This window comes from Ooceraea biroi, chromosome 6 (genome assembly GCF_003672135.1).
Source record: "Ooceraea biroi isolate clonal line C1 chromosome 6, Obir_v5.4, whole genome shotgun sequence".
Lineage (NCBI taxonomy): Eukaryota > Metazoa > Arthropoda > Insecta > Hymenoptera > Formicidae > Ooceraea > Ooceraea biroi.
In genome coordinates this window covers 4,480,258-4,504,108 of record NC_039511.1, presented here as the reverse complement: position 1 = coordinate 4,504,108, position 23,851 = coordinate 4,480,258, and the positions used below count along the sequence as shown (strand labels likewise).

The 23,851-nt window shown below is 40.9% G+C and overlaps 2 protein-coding genes across 10 annotated transcripts in view; one reads left to right on the top strand and one right to left on the bottom strand.

Annotated features, from left to right (window-relative positions):
- Window positions 1-14,360, top strand: part of LOC105281721 — a 19,023-nt gene extending 4,663 nt beyond the window's left edge. For 4 of the 6 annotated variants that reach the window (XM_026970355.1, XM_026970357.1, XM_026970358.1 and 1 more), the window contains exons 2-8: window positions 2,556-2,692; window positions 3,031-3,187; window positions 3,464-3,552; window positions 9,737-9,880; window positions 10,393-10,638; window positions 11,979-12,070; window positions 14,092-14,360. In XM_026970355.1, coding sequence (XP_026826156.1) covers window positions 2,593-2,692; window positions 3,031-3,187; window positions 3,464-3,552; window positions 9,737-9,880; window positions 10,393-10,638; window positions 11,979-12,061 — 819 coding nt within the window. In that variant the 5' untranslated portion in view covers window positions 2,556-2,592 and the 3' untranslated portion in view covers window positions 12,062-12,070; window positions 14,092-14,360. Of the gene's footprint in view, window positions 1-2,555; window positions 2,693-3,030; window positions 3,188-3,463; window positions 3,553-9,736; window positions 9,881-10,392; window positions 10,639-11,978; window positions 12,071-12,537; window positions 12,646-14,091 lie in introns of all 6 variants that reach the window. The other 2 variants (XR_003406654.1, XM_020032343.2) reach the window with 2 other exon arrangements.
- LOC105281711 (serine/threonine-protein phosphatase PP1-beta catalytic subunit) lies at window positions 1,979-23,851 on the bottom strand. 4 transcript variants are annotated; one of them, XR_002193433.2, is made up of 7 exons: window positions 23,659-23,851; window positions 22,733-22,804; window positions 18,327-18,814; window positions 18,147-18,245; window positions 17,830-18,069; window positions 17,563-17,734; window positions 1,979-2,401 (listed from the first exon to the last, which is right to left on the bottom strand). XR_002193433.2 is itself a non-coding variant. In XM_011343135.3 (6 exons), the coding sequence occupies exons 1-6, from the start codon at window positions 23,708-23,710 to the stop codon at window positions 17,627-17,629; spliced, it is 1,059 nt and encodes a 352-aa protein (XP_011341437.1). In that variant the 5' UTR covers window positions 23,711-23,851; the 3' UTR covers window positions 14,622-17,626. The 4 variants fall into 4 exon arrangements, 2 of the variants coding, with proteins under 2 accessions (XP_011341437.1, XP_011341450.1); XR_894352.3 differs by lacking the exon at window positions 1,979-2,401 and adding an exon at window positions 14,622-17,067; XM_011343135.3 differs by lacking the exon at window positions 1,979-2,401 and having other exon boundaries at window positions 14,622-17,734.

Below are 23,851 nucleotides of genomic sequence, written 5' to 3'. Positions count from 1 at the left end.
GGTCAAGATATTCTTGGATGAGCATACTCATGAAATCGCAATGTGATCTAGCAAAAGTTGTTGCAACCAGTCAAAAACTTAAAATCTTGAACTTGCGGTTTAAATAAATTCCTTATACTTGTATGGGTAACCAGTGCATTATTGTTCATCATAAATTAGTTAACAAGACATCAAGGCAAAATATTTCTATAAGGGTTTCCTATAAAAACAATAGGTTTTCATATTGAATCTCGTTTCTTATAAAATATGAATCTTCCATGAACATGTCTCTTCGATATGTTTCAAATTTGTAAGATAAATATCGTTGAAAATTCGCGTATTTCGTCGAGAACTCGATGCGCGAAGCTACAATCGAGGTCGTAGAAGTGTGAATTCGAGGTGGATTCGTTGGCGAAGGCGCGGCGCTGGAACCGCCATAGCTGCGGGTTTACGAGGTCATTATCGTCGGGACACACCAGTACCATGAGTCTCCAATGGGGGTTCGCGAAAATCGGTCAAAGTCAGACAGAGACTCGTCGACTATGCTGTTTCGCGCCTCAACACTTCGACGCTTCCACCTGTTACCAACTAAAAACGGACCGGGGCCCGGGCAGCCTAAATATAGCGACCGCGAATCCGGGACTCTTGCGTCACGGCGCGTCGCTCGTGGGCGCGCCGCGACGCCTTCCTTTTTGCCCGTGTCCGAGAATGCGCCTGGAGAACGAATCTCGACGAGAAAAACGACGACCTCGGCAAGAGGCTATTTTTCTTCTACACGATTTTTGTAGACTGGTCTTTTTAAAATGTCGAAAAAACTCATTACGAGAGGTGTCAACCAAACTTGCTTTCTGAGGAAAAGCATTGAAAAAATTATTTTTATTCAATTCTCTAGTTTAATTCTCATAGCTTTTTTAGAATGTTTGCTCTTCTGCAAATGGATTAGCTTGTTAACAGTTTAAAAGCTGTAATTTACGTAAAATTAGGCTGCTTCTCGATTGGCATAAATCTTAAACAATGTCAAATTAGATTATAAACGTAAAACTAGATTCTGAATGATTCTTATTTTCCCTAATAAAACATGAAAAATTAAAGAATTAAATGTAATATCATATCACATTTCCAGAAATATACATATTTCTGATCATAAATAAACTAAATTTATTTAATTTTCCAATGAGACCAGCGCGAAGCAACCTCATTTTCACTTCATCTTCTCGACCTTCAGTCCCGCCGAGAATGAAACAGGAATATCTGCGAAAACGCTCGTGCGATCCAGGGCGACTATGAAGTATGCGTGACGCTAAAATTAGCGGCATCCGTTGCGTCAACAAAAAGAAAACGACGCTCCCGTTTTGTGTCACAAGCTACGATTGGCCGATGCAAAGAACGCTACAGACCAATCCTGCTTTCGAACGCGATCGAAACGAGACGCTACTGTATAAGAATTTTCAAATTACAGATCTGAATTTGATACCACCAATCTAAATATAACATAATATAACACGATAATTCAGCGCTGACACTTTTATTCTTAAAACCGCGTGTAATATTTTAACACGCTTGTTTTATTCTTCATATTTATTAAATCCACATATCTTTTGCAAAAATAAATGTTAGGAGTGGCTACGAAGACATGAAATTAAAAGAAATAGAAATCAGAGTCAATCAGACCAAGTCCGATTAACTAATCCATTTGCCAGACACGTATCATGCATAAATAAAGGAAATGACTATTTCATGATAATGGATCGCGGAAATGGCACACAGTTTACCGAGGCAAGGTTAAAAAAGCATAGCCGCACCTACGCAAGCCGTTAAATTTAAGACGGCTTATGCAATCGCCTCAGGCCATAGGAATTTTGTATAGCGCCTATTACGAGCAGCGAAATTTCCTAAGACATCTGCTTTCGGTTGCAAAGAAAATTTATATGTACTTTTCACCATACTTGATACACAACAGCTAAAACTCCTCAACGGTGCTTTCTTTTGCATGAATTCCTTTTGCTAATGCGCTTTTGTATCTAGTCGCATTGTTTGCTCTCACGCATAATCCGATGCATAAATTATATTAACTTCAAGTGCTATGGACGCAAAAAGTTGTGACAAATGTTGAGCAATACCGAGAACTTTGTCTTTACATTTTCCGTGACTATTGTATTCTCCATTATGCAGAAATACTTTAAAATCGATCTTTTAACGAAAATTCGATCAAGCGTGCGCATCGATCTTTCCTCAGTACGTTATTAAAATTATTAATCACTCACTCTTAAAATCCTGTTCAAGTACTGCAAGATCACCAAAAAGTTTTCTTCCTGATCAATGTCAGCTCCAAACTACTGAAGAAATCTGCAATGAAGTAGTATGACAATCTTCCGGCAATCTTTTGCGTGTATGGCATTTTTTACACGAGCAAGAGCGGTTCCTGCAAAAGTATGCGAATCAAGCGATTAGGAAGGGAATACACTCGCCGTATAATCGGACATATTCGTTTCAAGCGCAATTCGCGAAACTGTTCTCGATATTAGAAAAGCGTACGTGCAATCTGTCTAACTGTTTATTTCCGCCTTTTGTTACAGCGAACGAGTGTGGTTAGCAGTTCAGTAGAGCGGCAAAATGGACGCGCGATTCAGAAGCAATCTCGACATGATCGGGCGTAACGAGCCCATCACAAGGAAGGCGAAGTTTTGGCAGAGCTATGTACGGGCCTTGAAAGGTGAGATTTCTGTGTCTGCTTCATCATGCAAATGAAAGCAATTTGTTTGACTTCGAATTTCCGACGTCTATTTTTGCGTTTATGTTATTTCAGTATGTCTGTGCATTTGTGTTTATTACAGTATTTTACATTTTACGTAAAACAAATTTTCGATCAAGTATGTTCTGTATATAAAGCTGTGTGAATGTTCTCACACGTTAATTAGCGTATCTTTTTATAAAATGTTTTGTCAAAACAGTAGTTTTATGTGTAAAATATTGGTGTTCTGCATTGCTAAATGATTTTGTTGAATCTTCTTTATTGTATTATTTTTTTAATGAAATAACATATGAATACAGGCACTGATGACATCAGAGCTCCCGAGCACACTCACAGGCCCCGTGGCATTTTCCGCTCGGATTTTCCTGAGCTGCATTCCACCTCGTGGCCGTTTGGAAAGTCAATCTACGAAAATCCGATTCACGCAGCCGATCGTATTAATGTTCCCGGATACAGGTGCGCATATTATTCTTTCTTTCATTTTTCATTACCATGAAAGTTATCAAGTGTAAAATAAGATAATTTGCAACATATTTAAACATGTGCAATATATTATTTTACATAATTGCAGATTATCAGGATACAATCATAAAATCTGGATAAAATAATAATATCACATTTTTGAATAGTTATATAAATTGGTGGAATAAATATTATTAATATTCTTAGAGAGATTATCATATTAATTTGCTTAAATATTAATAATCACGTTCTCTCCTCTCTCTTTTTCAGGTATTTGCCCATGCACCGTGAGATCTACGGTTACTCGCCGAGGCAGCTGTATCCCCATCAGTACAAACCCGTAGAACGCTTCACCCCTGGTATGTACTAAAGAACACTGTGAGCAAAAGAGTCCAAAAGAAAGAGTGAACGGCGTCTTAGAGAAAGAATCGAAAGCGCGAAACGAAACGAAACTCTAATAATACCTCGATGTCGAACGAGAGCGAGAGAGGGAGAATGAGAGTGCGCGAGAGAAATATAAGAGTGAGAAGGAGCGCGACGAAAAACGGAGAACGAGAACGAAATAGACGAGAGTAGAACCGGGAAACGGGAGTAAGGACGAGCAAAGTGCACGAATGCAGAGAATGGATCACGTGAATCACCGGAACCGTACTGACGAAACGTGTTTAACGGATAACTCGATACACCTGTTCCTTGTGGGGACCTTCCTAGATTAAGCACTCTATGTGTAACCCGGTGCTTTTGGCTTCTGGCCGGCTGGTTCTAATGACAAGCAAAAGAAAAAAAAAACAGGAAACGAAAACCCTGAGGAACCGATCATTCTCGCGAGAAAGACATCGTCACATCTTATACGCACGCACGTACGCCCTCCGGGGCCTTTCTCAGAAGCCAGAAACGCCTCCCCGGAGAGGTACCGTACACCACATTCTTGCCCTCCACCTTGCCTGCACGCATAACCGAGAAGAGAAAGAAACAGTGGACTTGCCATGGCCCCTTACCCCCCTTGTCCCGATTTTACGCCCATGTGTCGCTCCACTCCCGACGTGTAGAATTGCGTATGCACTTGTTGGACATACGTGTCAATCGATTCGTGTTCTAGTTTCACCGTAATAATAATAATAATAATAATAATAATAATAATAATAATAATAATCAATAATCGTGTCTATATACCACACATCATACCACACGCGCCATGTGTAATCACTAATTATTTTACGCATCACTTTGTATTTTAAGTATTATACTTATGCTAGATCGCTATATGAGAAAACACGCATATCTCTACGTACGTATAAAATATATGTACAATACGTTTCAATATCTGAGGACTTCTCTGACTTCTCGCAACATGCTTCAAATCACATCCCTATCATTGGATCCTTTCCGATTGATCGAGAGACCGAACGTAACATCGACATGACACCGTAGACTTGCGATCGCCCCATCGTACAATCATGTTCGGGGAAACTCGAGGTGAAAATTGCAACGGGATATTTAATTTCCGGAGAATCAACAATATTTTTATCCTATATTTGAATTATAACAAATTTTACTTCAAGTTTTCCTACATGTTTGTGTCAATCTCGTTCACTATCACTGCATCTCAATATTTTAATTCAACATTTTTCAGATTACGAATTATGATACGTAATCTATCTAGATAAGATATAATCTATTTTCATAGAAAATAAAGGCAATAAGTATAGATGATAAAAAATAGAACGTACATAATATTTCAATCAGATTAATTTTATAAAAAGATTTTTCCTTATTTTCTGCGTAAATATATTTATTTCTACATCACAAAATTTTAATGATTCGATTAACTAATGACTAATTTCAAATAATTAATTAAATAACAAATAATTATATCAGCGACCATTATCAGTACATTGATCATCCCTAACGTTGAGTTGAGCATTCAGGCCGTCACGGATCATCGTCCATCGCTCATCGTTCATCGATCATGGATCACACGTGGATCATGCGTGTCGTGCCCGAGGTGTCGCCCTGTGACTCGTCTCTAGAGAGAAAAAAAAAGCATTTCCTAGCTCGACATACGTCCAGTAACGATCCAAAGCCATCATCACCAAAATGGGGTATCATTGTCGATTCTCGTACGATTTTCGCGGTCCCGCACGCCGCTCAGCAGAGATTCTGATTTCTGATTTCCAGGCGCTAGACCCAACAAGTGGCTCATACTGAATCGCATCATCGATTTGAGCGACCTTAGACGCCAACAGATCTCCCGAAAATGGGAGACCAAAGAGCGAATCGTGCTCACCTCCCGAGCACGACGTCATTGCTTACGAAAGACGATCAACTAACGTCACGCATGATCCCAATAATCCAGCTTATAGAACCCTCACATTCATAGAGAACGCACATCACACATATATCGCACACATACATGTATACAGACGCACTCCATTAGCCGCACATTGATAATAGATAAGCGAATGAGATAAAATTTCGTCCGACAAATCGTTTCGCGTATCGTTGGTTTGACTACTGCAAAGTGGTTTTTTAAAAAGATTCCAATATTTTTATGAATCTTTTTGTATGATTTTTTGTACGGTTGATTAATTAATTAATCAAGATTTATTAATTATAGCGTGATATTCAATTGTCGAAGATTAATTAATAATTATCGTACTATGGAATGTTGCAGAGAAGCAAATTAATAAATGTGTAATAACGTTTTTAAGTGAATTTTGTTTTTGCTATTGCATCCGTATTTTTTATCTAATTGGTCAAATTTTCTTTATACACTGGATTCCTATTAGGATAAGTTAAATTTAATAAATAATTGCATATGGAGCCACACATGCAAGGAATATGAATTTTCAAACCACACGAACCGTCACAGACACTGTAAAACAATGACATACATTTGTGTAGAAGTTGAGCACAGTAATAAAATCACTTAGTTTACACAATCCCTAGTTTACATTTAACTACATTTAACTGTAATCTATTACTCACGGAATGCTACCTGCTTCTTGATAATACGATAGAGCTTCCCATAGATAGAGTATCCCACAATCCTAAACCTAGAACCAACACACGATTCCTTTCTTCTTTTCGATGTACTAAGACGATCGTCGAGAGAACGATTAAAAGGTCATTTTGAAACATTGGCCATTACGATACGAAATCAATGTCGAAAATTTAATGTTTTACGAAAATATGACGAAAAGTTATTAAATTTTTGTGTATAGAATCACAAATTGACAATATATTATCAATAAACTTTTTCAGGAAAGACTTTTTACTGCAAAACATTTTGCTTTTTATGCTTTTTAGGTTTTTGTCTATTATGGCTTGTCTGATAAAGCCGAATACTATCACAAAAGTTGTTAATAAATAATATTAAAATGATTAAGTCATATAAAAGCAATATTCTATAAGCAACACAAAACATGTATTATATTTTTTCAATAATAAACCTTTCCTTATAAAGAAAACTAGGAAGGACCAAGAAAATTACGAAAACATTCGACGATTTTTTTTTAATGCATTTTCTTTTTTCGATTTGTGACACGAGACAATTACAGGGACAGAATACGGGCACACACTATTCAGAAATCCTTAACTCTTGCAGCTATGGTGGAGGTCGCAGCTTGATTGCGAAACGCCAATGAGCTAAAAGGGAGACAAAAAAAATCCAATCAAAAGTGGAAAGACTGGCTTTTCCGATCGTCATAGGCGCTTTTAGACAGCATTGTACGCAACCGTATACATTAGTGCATAATTACGAGAGTGAAACTGTGTTTACTAAAGAGTATTATGATGAACGTTATGAAGGGAGTTATGATGATGAACGTATGATAGCTCTGCCGGAAGGGGATGAAATGTGCATCGTATGTGAGCAGAGCTGGCGAGAAAGAGACGTGCAGAAAAAAAATTCTCCTTTTCAAAAATTTAAGGAAAACAAAAACAATAAATTAGAAATAAAACATGGCCGCCAAAACTTGAAAAAGCTGGAAATTTTCTCTCGACGCTTGCGCGTTCTAATTTGTGCTTCCGATTTTTCAGACACGACATTGTCGCCTGTCTCCCTCCAACTTATTATTAATTTTTCTTCACTAATACAAGCAGAATCCAAGTGAAATTGTGTACGCTGTACATAACGCGAGTGGAGTGAAGAGTAATACACGAAATACACTTACATCGAAATACAGATCACAGAAATGAGACAATGTACACTTGTACATATTCTAACGAACAAGTGCAAACAAACTCGTAACCTGTTTGGAAAATGCGGGAGATTCAAGGCGACAGGGAGAAAAATCGAAAGTTCTTTTTAATACATGCTCTAATCGGCAGTAATACATGCACGCGTATCTACTAACAATGGACAACTTAACGTGCAATTAATTACAACCAGATCCAGAAATTTCTATCTTTTTCAGGATTATGGCATGTACTTTTCTTTTCGTATTTAATTCGATCCCCAACCCCTCTCCAGAACCCCTGTTTCTAGCTTTTAAGTGAACCACCTCCGCCAAATATAATTCTTTCTCGATTGGAAATTGCATAATTAACGACTGCTAATCTATAATGATCACACGGACGCATACGGATCTTCACAACGTGCAGGATCGCCAGATACTCGAAGAAGATCGTATTAAGTAATCAAACAAATATTTAGCTCAAGTTAGAGATCGAATAATATGCATAACGCTAAAAGCAGTATTTTTTTACGTAGCGATAGCGTTACCAAAAGAAAGCAGTCGAATTGATAGCTTTACGACAGTTACTGCTAGCTAGTGCCGAGCTTCCACTAGCTTAAATAATAGTGCCGAGCACATGATTAATAATCACGCAGAAGGAAAGTTTGATGTGCTACAGTTTAGCGATCATAGATCACGATTAGCACATAAATTGCACTTTAGCAGTCATCGCTCTATCTCTTTTTTTATTTCCTTCACCAATTTCGATAACTGAGCCATTTTTTGACAACATGAAACGCCGCAGCTTTTTTCCGTCATCGACTTTTTGAAGCAACTTTTTTCCACCAGGTTAGTATGCTTTTTTTCGCCTTGAACGTGACGTCATGCTATTTTTTTTGTAAGAGCGTTGCATTTTTTTCACACGCAAACTCGTGTGGCGCAAGCTTGTGCCAGCTTCCGTCTCAATAGAATTTCAGAGATTTAGAGAAGGTACTTAGACGCGCACGGCTTACGAGGATATGAAAAATGGGAACAGAACCCTAGAGCCCTGTTAATTTTCCCCATCTCCCGTGGACGATCTGAGTTATGGCATTACGTAATTTCGAGCGAGAGTTTGAAATGGCTCGTCTAGTTGGTGTACTGTGCAAGTTTCGACGAATCACGCTAATTGTATTTATTTCGAAGAGCCGTTTTCGCGGTCATTATTTAATTAAACAGCGGAAATAACAAGACTCGCGTGATAGTACTATTTCGTTATTATTTTTATATTTTTTTTGACTCGATTAATAATTGCGAAAATGACTGTCCGACTAATTCCTCAATGTCTGCTTTAATGTAAAAGAACATCGAATGCATGCTGTGTTTCATGCATGATGTATGTACATATGTGCCTTTTATATGATTATTATCGCGAGAGAGAATACTGCAAAAATCATTAAAGAGTAAAAACGCCTAATGCGCCTAAAACACTAAAAGAAGAGAAAATGGAGCGCAGAGCAATTCGGCAAACTTCGGGCCATACGCAAACAATTACTCTTTCATTTCAATTCAATCACCCTTATTGGATAAAAGATCAATCCCATATTAGTTAGTAGCTGAGTATCTGTATCGGAAATTACCATGATTTATATTATATTAATTACTGTTTCCTTCAATTAAAAAATAGATTGATATTTTAGTTCTTCAAATCAATTCAGAGATATCTTCTACTTCAATTACTTTTCTTATTTCCGATACATTTGTTGGCAACGCAAAAAGGAATTATTATATCAAATAAGAAATATTTTATTAATCGATATATCAGATAATATTTAGATAATACATGTGTATAAAATTACATGTTATACATCTCAAAGCTTTTTTGCAATCCGATTAAATTGTAATTTATTTTCAGTATTTCATATTCTAATAACTTTATAAAATTGATTCAAGCATCATACCTTTGTGCGTTTGCCAGTCTTGTTAAATAAACGAGAAATCCGACAGCTCTTGGCATTCATTTGAAATCAATATATTAATATAACAAATAGTACATGAAATATTTATACATGTATATAATGCATGTATGCTGAAAGCTAAAATCGCACAATCTTCTCGCGAATTCTCGGCATTATATAAATGTATTATATGTACGATTACATTGTTTTTCCTGGACGAAACGTAGCAAATGCTATATAATTATGAAAATAGAAATTAATAGCAAATAAATTAAGTTGATTGCCAAGCTAACAAAATTGGATTTATAAGCATGTTCTATTACAAAGTGTATTCGCAACGAGTTCGTCTAGGATAACACGCGAGCAATGCTATAAATCGACGAACATCTGCTTTTAATTCTCACTTATGACGAAATTGCACAATACAGCGAAACCATTCGACGCTGAGAAGGCTTGGAAAGATCATCTGAATCGCTTGGCGGACATCGACAGACTCTATCCATCCAAATCACCGCTTCTGTCTCGTCACATAAGCCCACCGCTCAGTACGAAACGACTGTTCGACATTTACGGTGAGTCAAAAGCACAAGTAAAACGTTCATTGCCCGCAATAAATTTTGTCAAACGTAATAACTCTTATCCACTGTTATTTAGACATTACACATCTTTCTTCGGAGTTTACTTCAACAACTTAGAGCCAAAATAAAACAACATAGTAGATTCTAAGATTTTCATTTCTTTTGCAACAGTTCTTAGATTTGCACACAATTTTACAAAATTTACGATTTTTCGAGTAGTATTTAAGTATCATTCTTTAAAATAGACTTTGCAAATAAGAAAATTACCTCATACTAGTACCCTCGGCATCTCGTAAAGATAGCTAAACAATCAACTGCTAATAATATTTCGCTCTAGCGCATGCAAAAGAACGTTCCCAAGGCCGGTTTACAGCCGTGTATACACAGCTCCTCTTACGTAACTAGCATATATTAATAAACAATACTCACCTACCTCGGTAGCTCTCGCGGTGGCCGTCCGCAAACCAGTCTGCGATCAATTCAAATTACATTCGTCTCACGCGCAGGTAATCTCGTGAACGACATACTGCCGTATCCGTCCCTGCTGCGTAGGAAACCGCTCTTCGATCTCCTGGAACCGTCACCAATGGCACCTATCAGTGCGTTCACCAGGGACCCATGGTGGTACCCGAGCTACTCGCCTTATATTCCGAGCTACGCTCAATATCGCACACCATTCTATCTGAGGGACAGCTACCTCAGTCCAATTAAACGTGTCTATCTGTGGAGTCGACACCCCATCAGGCCCTTCGGTAGGTGTGACCCCCCGTGGCCCTTTAGCCCGACGTACCACCGTTCCTCCTCGCGGCCAGCAGAGATCGATGCCAACGATCGTGATCATCGGACTGATAACAGATCGATTTAAACTGCCTGATGATAGTTTTAATGAACTGTGATAGTTTCATCTTCAGAATGTGAGGATCTATTAAGTTCCGCGAGCGACGATCACGAAGGTTCACGTGAAGTGGCATTGATCGCTGATAAAAAACGCTGACTGTAGGTGCTATCAAGAGATATGGAAGTAAAGTATCGTTATGAAATTATGTCTTATGGCGTGGCTAATGTGCTGCGTGTCAAATTGTGTAAATTCTGAATTTTTAACTGAACTAAAAATCGAAGTGAATATGAAAGTTTGTGTCGATGTGTGACAGAAGATTTCTTGATAGAAGCTGCAATCAGTATGGCCGTGATAATTTTACGATTACTACTGCCTTTTTGATCGCATTAAGAAGGCGCTTGTAATCGTAAAAGCACATTTAGATCTAGACTACTATTAGGATACTCCGAATGAGAATTGTTGCAATTTTATAATTTTTTGCGATTTTACGTAGACATATTTTATGGAAATTTTATGATTCTCATATTAAAAGAATTGTTAAATAGTGAGAAATAGTAGTCTAGAACGTGTGCATCTTTATTAATTCGCACTTAACATACATTATGAAATTGCACTCTACATATAGGTTGAATTTTTGAAAATCACACAATCGTCTATCATTTTTTTAGTAGAATAATTAGTCTCGGTACGGTTATTTTTCACTTGTATCAACGTCACGAGATATTTAGAAAAACATCTTCACTGGCGAAAACATCTTTTATTTGTGATTTATAAGAAAGTGACAAAACATGTGACAAGGAAAATTTTCAAAAATTAGCTTGATTGTTCCGAGCAGTGCCCGGATAATGATAAGCGAGTCATCGCCAGTAATCGCCAGTGATGTCGGGAAACGGGTCGAAATATTCTTTTCGTTAGTCGTCCCGATCGAAAATATATATAAATTGTCGCGGCCATACAGAGGCATTTGGCAGCTCGGCGATTGCTGCTGACTTTGGCACAGGCGCAACGTTGTGGCATCAGCTTCGTCGAGCTGTGTAATCGAGAACACCTGGTGCCAGGCTGGCGAAATCGACGTTTTGCGCCAGCCTTACATTTTGAACACGTTCCATATTTTTCAATGACAAAAATCTCTCTAACAAACCGCGAAATTCTTGTTGCGACTCGATGCTATTTACCTAACCCAAGAGAGAGAGAGAGAGTAAAAGAATGTGACAGAAGAACGATGCTACAGCAAACGAATGTCTATCATTTCAGGATCGTTATACTACTATTATTCGCAGCCAGTTCCACGATTTCACTTTACCAGCCCGTGGTATAATAAACGTACCACATATTAAACGAAAAAAGTGAGCGATAAGAGATAAAAGTGGCCGAAGTGTTCAGTCCTACGCAGTCCCATTTGCTCGTTTAATAAGTTGAACAATCAGTAATCAGTCAGTCGGCAGGGATAGTGCTGGCGCATCACGATTTACTCCGAAAGAACGGTCCTCGTTTGCGTCATATTATAAAGCGTATTATACTCGCCATTAACATGCAAGTAGTAGACTGTAACAAGGTTGAGTGATCAGCGTATTATATACATCGTAATCGGCCCGTGTTACAACGGCTGTTTGAGCGAGAGAGAGAGAAAGACCCGGACCTTTTAACCCTTGGGCTACTACGCGGATTTTCTAGCTTTAAACTATAAAAGTATCAGCGTCAGTATCGCGATCAAAATTACAATTCTCTCCCCTATCGCGCACTCCGTCCCCCACGATCACACGTGATACTCGTGCATTAACTTGATTGTTTTTTTCCTAAATGTTTTTCCCAGAATGTGTTATCTCTACAAGAATGTTCCTTAATCCTTCTGGTAATTATTAATTAATTACCGAGCCGTTACTCTCCGCCGAGGAGCCGCTGACAGAATCTCGAACACGCGGTATGTGCCCCAGTCGTGGAATAATCGTTTGCACAGTGATTAAAAGCTCCATTACGCAAACAGCGATCGCTGCATGGCACATTCGCTATTTATCTGACACTAGAAGGATACGAGTGCATCCGGTAACGCTGAGGCGCGTTGATTCTCGCTTGCCAAGTTTTCTCGCGCGCACACGCGAGGATCTGAAATCAAATCTTTTAATCTTCATGTTAAAAATAAAAATAAAATAGAGAAAACTCCGTTGCTACATATATCGTCAATTTTTAATTATTTTGTAATATATACTAAATATTAATATTTATTAAATTAAAAATAATGTCTCCAAAACTTACCTTCTAGTGTCGAGATACCTCAGCATATTGTTATATGTCAGCACATGTATTTGCTCGCGATTATTAGCGTTCGCAAACCTTAGCACTCACCGCTTGTGAAATCGACATTTAGTCGATTTATCGATTTAGATGCGAGTCGTTTTTGGCTGTCCCTGAAGACAGGAGCGACAGCTCCAGCCAGAAGCGTCGTAGCCGAAGGGTTTTCTTAGTGATATCACCCTAATTCCTCGCTGGTAGCATAATCATCCCTAATTGTAAAATCGTTCATCTCATGGCGGTCTCTACATGACTTGCAGCCTGTATTTTTTCAATCGCCCTCATCGTTTTGCATTTTTCTCCATGTACACCTTAGTTAACTAATATGTATAATATTTGACATCATATTTTGAATTTTTTTCAGCGAGACATCCCTGTCTCGAATACCCAGGCGATTGTACTGGGAGGGGGGAGGACTCGTTCACACGGTGTAATATTTCTGCTCGACAGTGTGCTGCTCTAATATCGACACGTTAAATGTCACGTAAAGCGGTTCACCTTATTACTTACAGTTCGCCAGTCACAGCTTGCAGTATTAAATTTAGGCACTTATTTAGATTGTTATTCATCAATGCCTTTTATAACATTATGTCCAAACTGGTGAACACTACTTTGTAAACGAAGCACAAACGATTAACTGTCATTGATAGTATAGTCGAAACATTGCACCGTATGCAACGAGACATGTAAAAACCTACGAGTTTTTCTGTACATAGTATAATTCCGTCGTTCTTGTTGAATTTACCAAAGGACTTTTACAGGAGGACGCATGGCACGCAATAGTTCAAATCACAAAGAGGGTGCATTAGGCGTAACAGACATCGCGTTATTGATTTTTGAGAATGTTGCATATATCGATGTGCTATTTCGTACATACTGCCTCCAGTAAAAATCACGAAATTCGGCTCTTATGGAAAAGTAACAAATTGGACTCAATGTCACATTGAGATAAGCGCGATTAATCGCCAGAAAATATAATCCTCAAATATTGTACATATAATGCAAATATTTTTCCATGAGCGCACGTGCTTTCGTTTCGTTTCTGCAATGTTTGATCAACGAGTCACTCTTTTTGCAGCTCACGTCTACTGATGACTGTCTGGCGCCACACGGAAAACGTGAAACGTAAAACAATGAAAAAAGAAAAATAATGCCCGAAAAATGAAAATCAACCAAAAAAAAGAAAGAAAACTTGTGCACCACGTCCCGAGAGAATTTTTTGGTGTCTCTATCAGAATACATACCGTTTCCACGGAGTTTATTTATTAATATTTCCCGTCACATGATTTATTGTACTGTTCATCCGTGATCTATCTACGAAAATAAAAAAACACTGCCAAAATTTTATTACATGGTGTCATTTTTTAGCCGATTCCTTGATTCCATAATTTTAATCCCGATATACTTCTAGTATTAGAGAGTTATTATTAAAGAAATTACAATCATAATACAAAATATAATAAGATAACAAAATTGGCAAAAATTGATAGAAATATCCGAAACATACGCATAAAAATGATAAAAGACCAATTTGCCATGATAAACTTACATTTCTCTTCCTGTAGACCTCGTGCAGAGCTGAAGAGAGATAACATTCTGAAAGAGAGATTTGTACAACAATATGCATGTTTATTATCTGAAAGTTTTACATCTCTTTAGGATGCCATCGCATGGCCGCGCTCCGTCGTCGACGATTCGAGCGATGTAACAATCCACGATAGTCGCAGACTCCTCTCATGGGAGAGAGCGTCCCTCGCCCTTTATTTACTTATTTAATAAAGCATCGTCGAATCGCGACCAGCCAAACCCCATTACAAATATAATATCTGTATATAATATATGAATATCTCGGACAAAACGCATATCGAGGGATCACAACCGCTCCTTTGACAATAATTAATCACCGTCTCTCTTTTCGGAGAGGTGAGAGAGGAACGCAGGAGTTGAAGGGGGACAGGAAGGGCACGGGCCTCTTCCGTATCATTCGTATCGGCGCGTTTCCTACTCCGCACTTTCCAATACGTAACAAATTTGTCAATCGCGTCTCTCTCGTATGTCGTCGTCGTCGTTGAGAAACACCTCGAACAGTAAACTACTAACTTTGTCATTCTCTATCCGATATCAATATCCGATAACGTTAAATAACAATCAAATAATGAATAACGATGTGAATACCGAAAATTGCGTTGCTGCTCTACGGAAAGGTTCGCTTACGTTTGATTAATCTTTGGATCGGGATGAGTTCTCGCGGTTTCTTCTTCTTTTTTTTTTGTTTTGTTTAATGTAGGTTCTTTGTTTCCGAATCGTCGATCATGATAAGCGATCATGATTTCGTCAATCGTTAATGTCCATTCAGTCGTCGACAGACACATGCGTGAAGGCGCCAATGTTAACTTTGACGTGCATCCCAGGAATTCATTCGGTTGTATTCACGCGGATATTTTTGCCAATAGCAAATAGTAAATATTTAAGTTCTAGAAGACACAATTGCACATCACTATAGTAAGATATCCTCGACTATGAATACAACCACATCGTCACTACTTGATGATCGATTTGCTTCCATGGAGATTTCCAAGTCTCTCTTCGTCGAATAGTGCGCCGCATATGCGCGATTCATAGTATTCCCGCATGCTACCCTGCGGTACAACGGTCGCAAATAACGCACAGGGCGATTCTCTTGCCGAAATGCACGTTCTTCCGCATCAGGTGCTATCGATTTCCGCCACGCAAAACGCAAATAATACGCAGCGCCGATTATAGAACGGGAGCGCAGCGGAGTACAACTGCTCAGTGTACTATTAACGGTTTGCGAAACGATTCTATTACCAGTGAATTTCATCAGCGACGAATCCAGCATCACGAATGCTACGAAACGAAAGAGAAACGATAATACGTGGCAACAAACGTGTTGAAATAAATGCACCAAATGGCTCGTAAATGCGATACGCCACAGTTTTGCTCGAAAAGAATAAGTGAGCTTTATCCTAGCGTTGAATATTCTACACAGATCTGCTACAGATAAACATGAACATATACGTGCGCACTGTATCAAACGCAATAATTTAAATTCGAAATGTGAAAGTATGTTTCGCCCGTCGAAAACCATCACCCGTATGTTTTTGTGTTTCAAGAAACAGTTTTCATACGCTAAAAGAATCCTCCATGTTCGCATTCGTTTTTATTGGCGAGCGCCAGGCACCCGCGACTGAAATTCTGCCTCTGAAGTACGTTTTTTCCCCTATACGACGCATCGATTTTTTTTCTTATTTCCTTTTCTCACAATTTCTACCTCATTTCAATATTTCCTTCGAGTAAAGCCGTGATCAGCGCAGAAACACATCGTCTTGAAAATACTGGTAATTCTCTGTGTTCCTCTCTGGATTCATCGCCCGAGAATAAACAACCTAATTCGTCTACGACATATTTTCTGGAACGTGCAGTCACTAACCACGCTCGGAATACTGCACAGGATGACAGAATTAAATTCGTGAGTAATGTGTGGTCTCTACGAGAAAGGATAAATGGTCAAAAATATATATATATATATATATGTATATATCTCTATCTATCTATATACACGCGCGCGCGCAGCATCGCTTATTAAGAAATAATGACGTTTAAATTATCCGCTTGATATTAGCGATGGTAAAAGTAATATTAAAAAATAAAAATAATATTAATATTAACAGCGAGTCTTCTTGTAATTACACTCAACATCAACAGTGGAAGGCAATAAATACAAATGAGAATGACACAAAAAATGCTCTTTTAAAAAGTGAAACAACCACAGCTTCACCAAGGATCGCTCCGATAGTTAATCCAATGCTCCGAGTGGAAAATGCCGGCGAATTAACTGCCGGGAAAATTCGAGGGAGCGATCTTTCGTCAAGCACACGATGACAATCGAAACTCACGGTTCACTGCGACTTATATATCGTTCGTACGACTCCTATTTCGTACAAGACGCAATCGAGAGAGAAGATGAATCTTACACGGTTTAGCTTTACGTTTATCAGATTAGAGATTAGTTCTGTATCTCGACGTCTTCGTTCTGCTGAAACACATGAAAACCAACGACGAGATCAGATCCCCATGGCATCCGATGGCGAGGTGCTCGGGTACGTCGTCTCGAAAAGCAACGGTTTCGGCTACTAAAGCACTGTAAGAACTTGCGCAAGTCTGCCGGTGTCGATGGGTGTGAATGGGCCCCCGTTTTTAATGATCTTTGCTCCGTAAATTATCGTACTTAAATCGCATCCACTCTGAACGAATGAATCATACGTGTACACGTGTTGGGAACAGCGCGAACGTGCTAACTACAGCGTTCTAACTCATCGGGCGAATCACTGCGCGAACTCAAATACATCGAGTAAACGGTCTACATTTTGCTTCCTTTCGCCATCCCTTTTTTTATCTCTTTTTTTTCTGTTTCTTTTCTCTTTTTCGTGTTTTAACTGATGATCGTGGGAAATAGATTCGTACTAATGCACATAAGTGGTTGGCTAGAGTGATTAAGTAAGCTTTGACAAGCATAAAGCGGATTTACCTAGCATGATAGCCTCCATTAAGGATAATCGCGTTTGTTGCTGTGCAGGATCGGTTGAAGGCTGTCATTTCTTTTTGGCTGGATTCCTTTGTGGTGTAGATGGTCTACCGGTTTGACCCGTGTTCATGCCTCCATATTGGTACTTGGCTTTCTTCTCCGACGGTTTCAAAATCTGCGAAAAGCCGTGAGGTAAGAGGTGCAATCAATTTGACATTGCGGAGCAAGACAGAAACGACGACAGATGACAAGATCTTGGCAATAGTTCACCTGAAAGCTGCACATCAAGGTCTCGTCGACGCTCATCATTCCGCCAGCGTTGTCAAATTCGCCGCAGTAGTTCGGCGCGGAGAACAGCGTGACGAGTTGTCGCTTGGCGAAAAATTCGTAACCGTCTTCGACTACCTGGTGCGCCCTGCATATCAGATCCATGTCGTGGCGATTCAGGAACTTCGACACGACATCTGGACCGAATGTGAACGAGACTCCTCTGTCGTTTTCGCCCCAACCCTGGAACAATACCGACAAGCAATTATAAGAACCGTTCAGCTCAATCTGATCTCACCTTGCAACGTGGCAAATCTCACCTGGACGTCTTTGTCGGGATCGGACCACAGGAGATCACAGAGAAGACCGGTATCAGGTACATCGGTTGGACGCATAATTCTTCTTATTTGCTCCATCCCCTGAAACGCGTGAAAAATAAATGTATCTTCTTTGTACTCTCAATTGACGATTCACAGGAGCTACGTATTCCTCCCGCGTACCTGCAGATCAGGACTGAGCCCACCATGGCAGCAGAAGATCTTCTCGTCGATGATCGCGGCGATCGGCAAACAGTTGAAGCAATCCGTGAACGTTTTCCAGAGCTTGATGTTGTACCGCCGCTTGCACTCGTCGTAGAAACCGTATATCCTATTTATGCTAGCGCACTCGTGATTGCCGCGCAACAGGAAGAAGTTCTCCGGATACTTGATCTTGTACGCCAGCAGCAGACATATTGTCTCGAGAGACTGCTTCCCTCGATCGACATAGTCACCCAGGAACAAGTAGTTCGCCTCGGGTGGGAAGCCGCCGTACTCGAATAGCCGCAGCAGGTCGGTGTACTGGCCGTGTATGTCGCCGCAGATCTTAAGCGGCGCCTCCAGCTCCAGCAGAATCGGCTGCTGCAGGAAAATCTCCCGCGACTTCAGACAGAGGCCACGCACCTCGGCCTCCGTCATGATAACAGTTTTGCCTGGTCGACATCCTCTGACTGTGCCCAGAAATATTGACGATTAATCGCGTGGAACTTCGTCAGACAGGCGGGCGATTCTTCGTTAATGTGGTGGATCAGTGTGTCTGTACTTGATGGAAAAAAGAAACTCCCGATAAGCAAAAACGCAACGTTAATGAGAAACGTGTCATGTATCAAGGTGGCTTTCACGGTCAATTTCAAATTCTGCTTCTCTATGTGCCTTTATATCGAGATAGGTATCTATCTTTAACATGAGAACGACTGGTCTATCTCCGGAGAGAAATCGATAATGCCATTGTCACGTATAATTAGCGGCGTACTTACACCGCATTACTTATACCATTACGCGCGTGTTACTTCTGGAATTACTCGAGCGTGACTCGTTCAATGGTATTATTATCCCGTCAATCCACTTGGTAGATCGGTATTCGTAGCCTTCGACTTGCCGCGCTATTGCGCGCGGTTATGCAATTCTTTAGTTCTTCTCTAGGAGAGAATAGCAGAAAAACAGCTGACCGTATCGACGTTTTGCTCGCATCGGCTCGTAAGTGCCGTGTAATCGACGATGACGCCCAAGCGACGTGTTTTTTTTCCCGTCCACCGCATTAACGAAGAATGGTCGTAATACTATTTTTTTTTTCACAGATACACCGAGCATAACTCTACTTTGGGGCGAGGAAGATGATCAAGTTCTGCCAGTATTAGCCGTCTCAATAAACAGGGGTGAGATACACGGTTACGGTATTACAGATTACGGTGAGGCCATCATCTCTTTGCCTGTTCTCGAGCATTTTGCGTATGGGTACAATTACGGTATTTCCGACGTGGTCTACGGTGGTATCGTATCGACTATAATAATAGCGTCAAAGGCGCAAAATTACTGATAAGCTCATTAGACAACGGGGAGAGTAATATTCTGGGAGAATCTTTTTCTCTCTTTGCTCGAAAGAGAGAGGAAGGGGAGGAGCAACAGAATTTCAATTTGATCCACTGAAACTAATTTCAATGGATTTAACATGTTGGAAAACTAGGCTATTACTCGACTATGGCTTCTAGATCGTAACACAATGCCTTGGATGATGCAATGTTTTTCGACACGTCAAATCTCGCATGATCGCAATAGCGTAATAGAAAAGTTACATCAGCAAGTACATGCGCCATCAAATGCTGGGATCATATTTATATGACTATATAAAACATGAGAATTTATTGAAATTAATAGAAGATAAACGATTATTTTAAGCATTTAACTCAATTTTACCGAAATAATGAAATGTTACATGTAATGAAAGAGTAATGGCTTCAACTAATTAAAACATTTAAGATAGGCGCAGCTCAGTCGTCGACAAATTCATTGGTGCGTTCATTCGAGTTTCTCATAAACAGGCCGAATACCTGCGACGAACATCCCTCAAATATCCCAGAGCATTAATAAGGTCCAGCGCAGATCATCCCTCTTTATGACGCGGTGGATATGTCGTCGGACTGTTATTTATAGGCGTAAAAGGGAGAATTCACGTTGCGGCTGAACTGGGCCGATAGTGATTATTGGAAAACTGCATATTAGCAAGGTCAAAGCGACCATAGAGCCGAGATGCACGGATTCTCCGCTATCTCTGATAGAAACTATTGTCGTCTCTGCACCGCAACACGGAGGATATACTCCAGGCAGAGGCTCCTGGAAATGCTACCTCGCCGCGGAGTCATCGAGCTTAAAATAAGCACAGCCCGAATAAAAACAGACTTCTTTAGCGGTCCGGCGGAACCGCTCGGAGGCGACGTATCGGACGTTTCTACGCGTGCATTAAATTCTGGCAGTAATTTATCCGAAAGTTTACGTTATTCAATACGGGAAAGATGAACTTATTTATATAAGAGAAGCTCAACACTCATACGTAACGAAATTCGAAATTATAAGCGTATCGCCTTTCAAATTAAATGTTGGTGCTCAATAAGTTCTGCCGACGTGAGACTTTAATTATGCTCGCATAGGCGCGATCCGGTTTGAAATTCTAAAATGATCCGTCGCACTCGATATCCGATAATTAAAACGCCTCCTCGTATAAATTGCCGCGCTCTTGCAAAGTGATGGGAAGAAAATGATAAATCGAGAATAACCTGTCCCTGAAGAGGTATAAAAATAATTGTAAGGTCTCGTTAGCGATGACTCTGGAGTGCACACTTTATGTCGCCTCAGGGACAGGCGGCGAACGTGCTTATTACCGTGAATTTTCAGTGTTAAACATGTCATCACCTGCACGTTTCAGTGCGATGATCTCGAAATATGAAGACTTGATAATAATACATTAAACAATTGCAAGAAAACTGACAAGATTCCAGTTACTGATACCACTTTTACGCCTAAGATGTACTTCTGGATGGAAAATCATTGAATTTAAAGTGATTCATGCCTGAGGGATAGTTAAAAATAATTAGACTCGAGTCTTGTTACTAATGATAAGGTGAAAAATGCTTTACCTACTCTAAAATACCACCACAAATCGTAACAATCATTTCGGCAATTGTTTCGTTTGAATGCATCGTTCGAACAATGCGTTCGATTTCGATTGCGAAATGCATCAACTCGACAGAAGAAAAGATAATTAACCATGACAATTATCAGATTGTACTTTAATCTAAACTTAACGGAAATAATGACTCAAGCTTGAAATAACGTCAGAAAGCAATTTGTATGTACTTTGCAGATAATAATAAACTAACTCTTTACAGATAACGATAAAGTACGCCGATAAGATATTTGTTTTTTTTATTGAAACAATGCCGTGAATTTTGTGAAAGCAAGATCCGCGCATACATTTCGTCCGCTGAACTGTTTTCTTCACTTCGAAGTGATGATGTTCAAAGGTAGGAGAGAGAGAGCAGGAAGCGGATATATAACACTTGAAAAGTAACGTGGGGGAAGATATAATCGAGACACATGCGTATTGCCACGGAATACGCCGCGGACTGCATAACACATTTATTACGCTAAGCGTGCACCGAGCTAACACCCAGACTAACACTTTTCCGTTTCTCGATCTACGAGCTTTATGCCTCGGGCAAATAAAGCGCTTCGATCGAGAGGCCTACGTGCAAAGAGGGGCAAGAAATAATCAATTCTAGAGGATCAACTAAATGCCTAAACAGACTCGGACAGCTAACTTTAGATTCTCCAAGATATTCTCGTACTCCAGAGAACGGATACCTACTACTCTTGCGTAAAAAAAAAAACGTGTATTGGAGCTGCGTCCCCCAAACTTGACGCCGGGCGAAGCTCCGACAGAGGCTGTCGACAATCGAGAGAGCGAGCGGGGGGAATATCACACTTATACGTGCTCGGTTGTTCATTCGAAAGCAAAAGAGGACAGGAAGCAAAAAAGGAGTCGACAGCGAGATCGAGAGGCAACGGCCGCTAATCGCTGCGCGCGTTTAGCGCTAAACATGGCTATCCGAGTGTCACATCGCGTCTACAGAATCATCGATCTTCGGATGATTCGCTGAAACCGGCGAGACGATACCTTCTCGTCGCGTAAACGCGGACGTAAATATACGATGGCGAGGTGCGAGCACGGATAACGCTCGAACACGCCGATCGCGTCTGCCTCTTATCTGTACGGCGCACGCCGAGGATGGTAATCGTTATATTTGGACGGCCACGTTTATAGAGCTAAAACCGCGCGCAGCCGAGCAAAAGCGCGCGCAAGTAAATCGCATGCCAGGCCGCGGGACAGCGGACGATAGCGGAAAATGTAAAAAGACCCTCGGAAGGCTCTCCGGCTCTCCAAAGCAACTAAACCAACAACACAGGATAAGCTCTATGTGGGGGAGAGTCTGCCGTTTCCTGTTGCTGCTGGTAATGGTGGTGGTGGTGGTGACGGTAGTATAGTGGTAGTATGGTGGTGGTGGTTGTTATTGTGTTGTAGTATAGTTGCGTACCGACAAAGTCCGACGAGAAAATATCTTTTAGCTTGGCTTTCTTCTGAACCTGGTCTTTCTGCGTGTGGTATACTTTACCGCACAAGGGGGTTCCGCATTCGCGTGAGCATGACAGAGAGAACAAACAAAAAGAGATTGTTGTTTTTTTTTTCTTTTTCTTCTGCGTCTGAGGAGAACGAGGATAAAAGATCGCGATCGCGCTGGAACGCGCCGAGGAGGAGGGAAGAGGGAAGAGAGGAAGAGAGAGAGAGAGAGAGGGAGGCGGGGGTTGATGTGGCTGGTTACGGGAGGCGGGGGAGACTCTTCAAGTCGTAAGAGAGACGGAGGTATACTGAGAGAGCGAGACAGTGAAGCGGAGAGAAACAGAGAGAGAAATAGAGAGACAAGAACGGAGGTGGAAAAATATACGTAGCGAGGCACGGAACGAGAGCGAGAAAGAACGGCTAATGCCCCCCCCCCCTCCTCCCGCCAATTTTTCGCACGATCCGCGTATTGCGACGACGACGACCGCAGCGGTCCGGGGGACGAGATCGATATCCTTCTGCGTTCTTTAATCCGATCGAGTCGGGGAAGTCGCGCGGCGTCGCGGCTACCGCGGCGGAGGAACGACGCGCGGTCGCGTCATCGTGGTGCGTTCGTCCACGATGCACGTTCTCGCTTGAAGGGAGAAAGGGGGGAAAAGCCACAAATCACCGGGACGGCCGTGGCACCCGAGCCGAGACGGGTCACAACGCGCGTCATACGCGTCGCGTATGCTCGGACGGAGCGACAGATTCGATTCTCGCAGACCCGCGTCCGGCCGCGTCGCGTGCTGCGGAATTCCCGTCGACGATGCCGACCGCGCGCAACGGGGAACGCGCGGCCGACGCGTGCCTCCGCACGTTCCTCGCAACACCGGGTGCGCTCGACGCGCAATCACCACGTACCTTCCAGTAATCTCTGTATCAGGTTGTCGATATTCAAGTCGACATCCGCCATTTTTTCCTGCCACTGCCTGACTGGCCTGATGTTCGCGAACTGGCTCGTACTCGCCTAGCGCGCGCATTTGCCGCGACGCGCGACGTAACACCGACGCGTCCGGGTACACGTACCGTTATCGACTGCCGGTTCCCTCGGTGG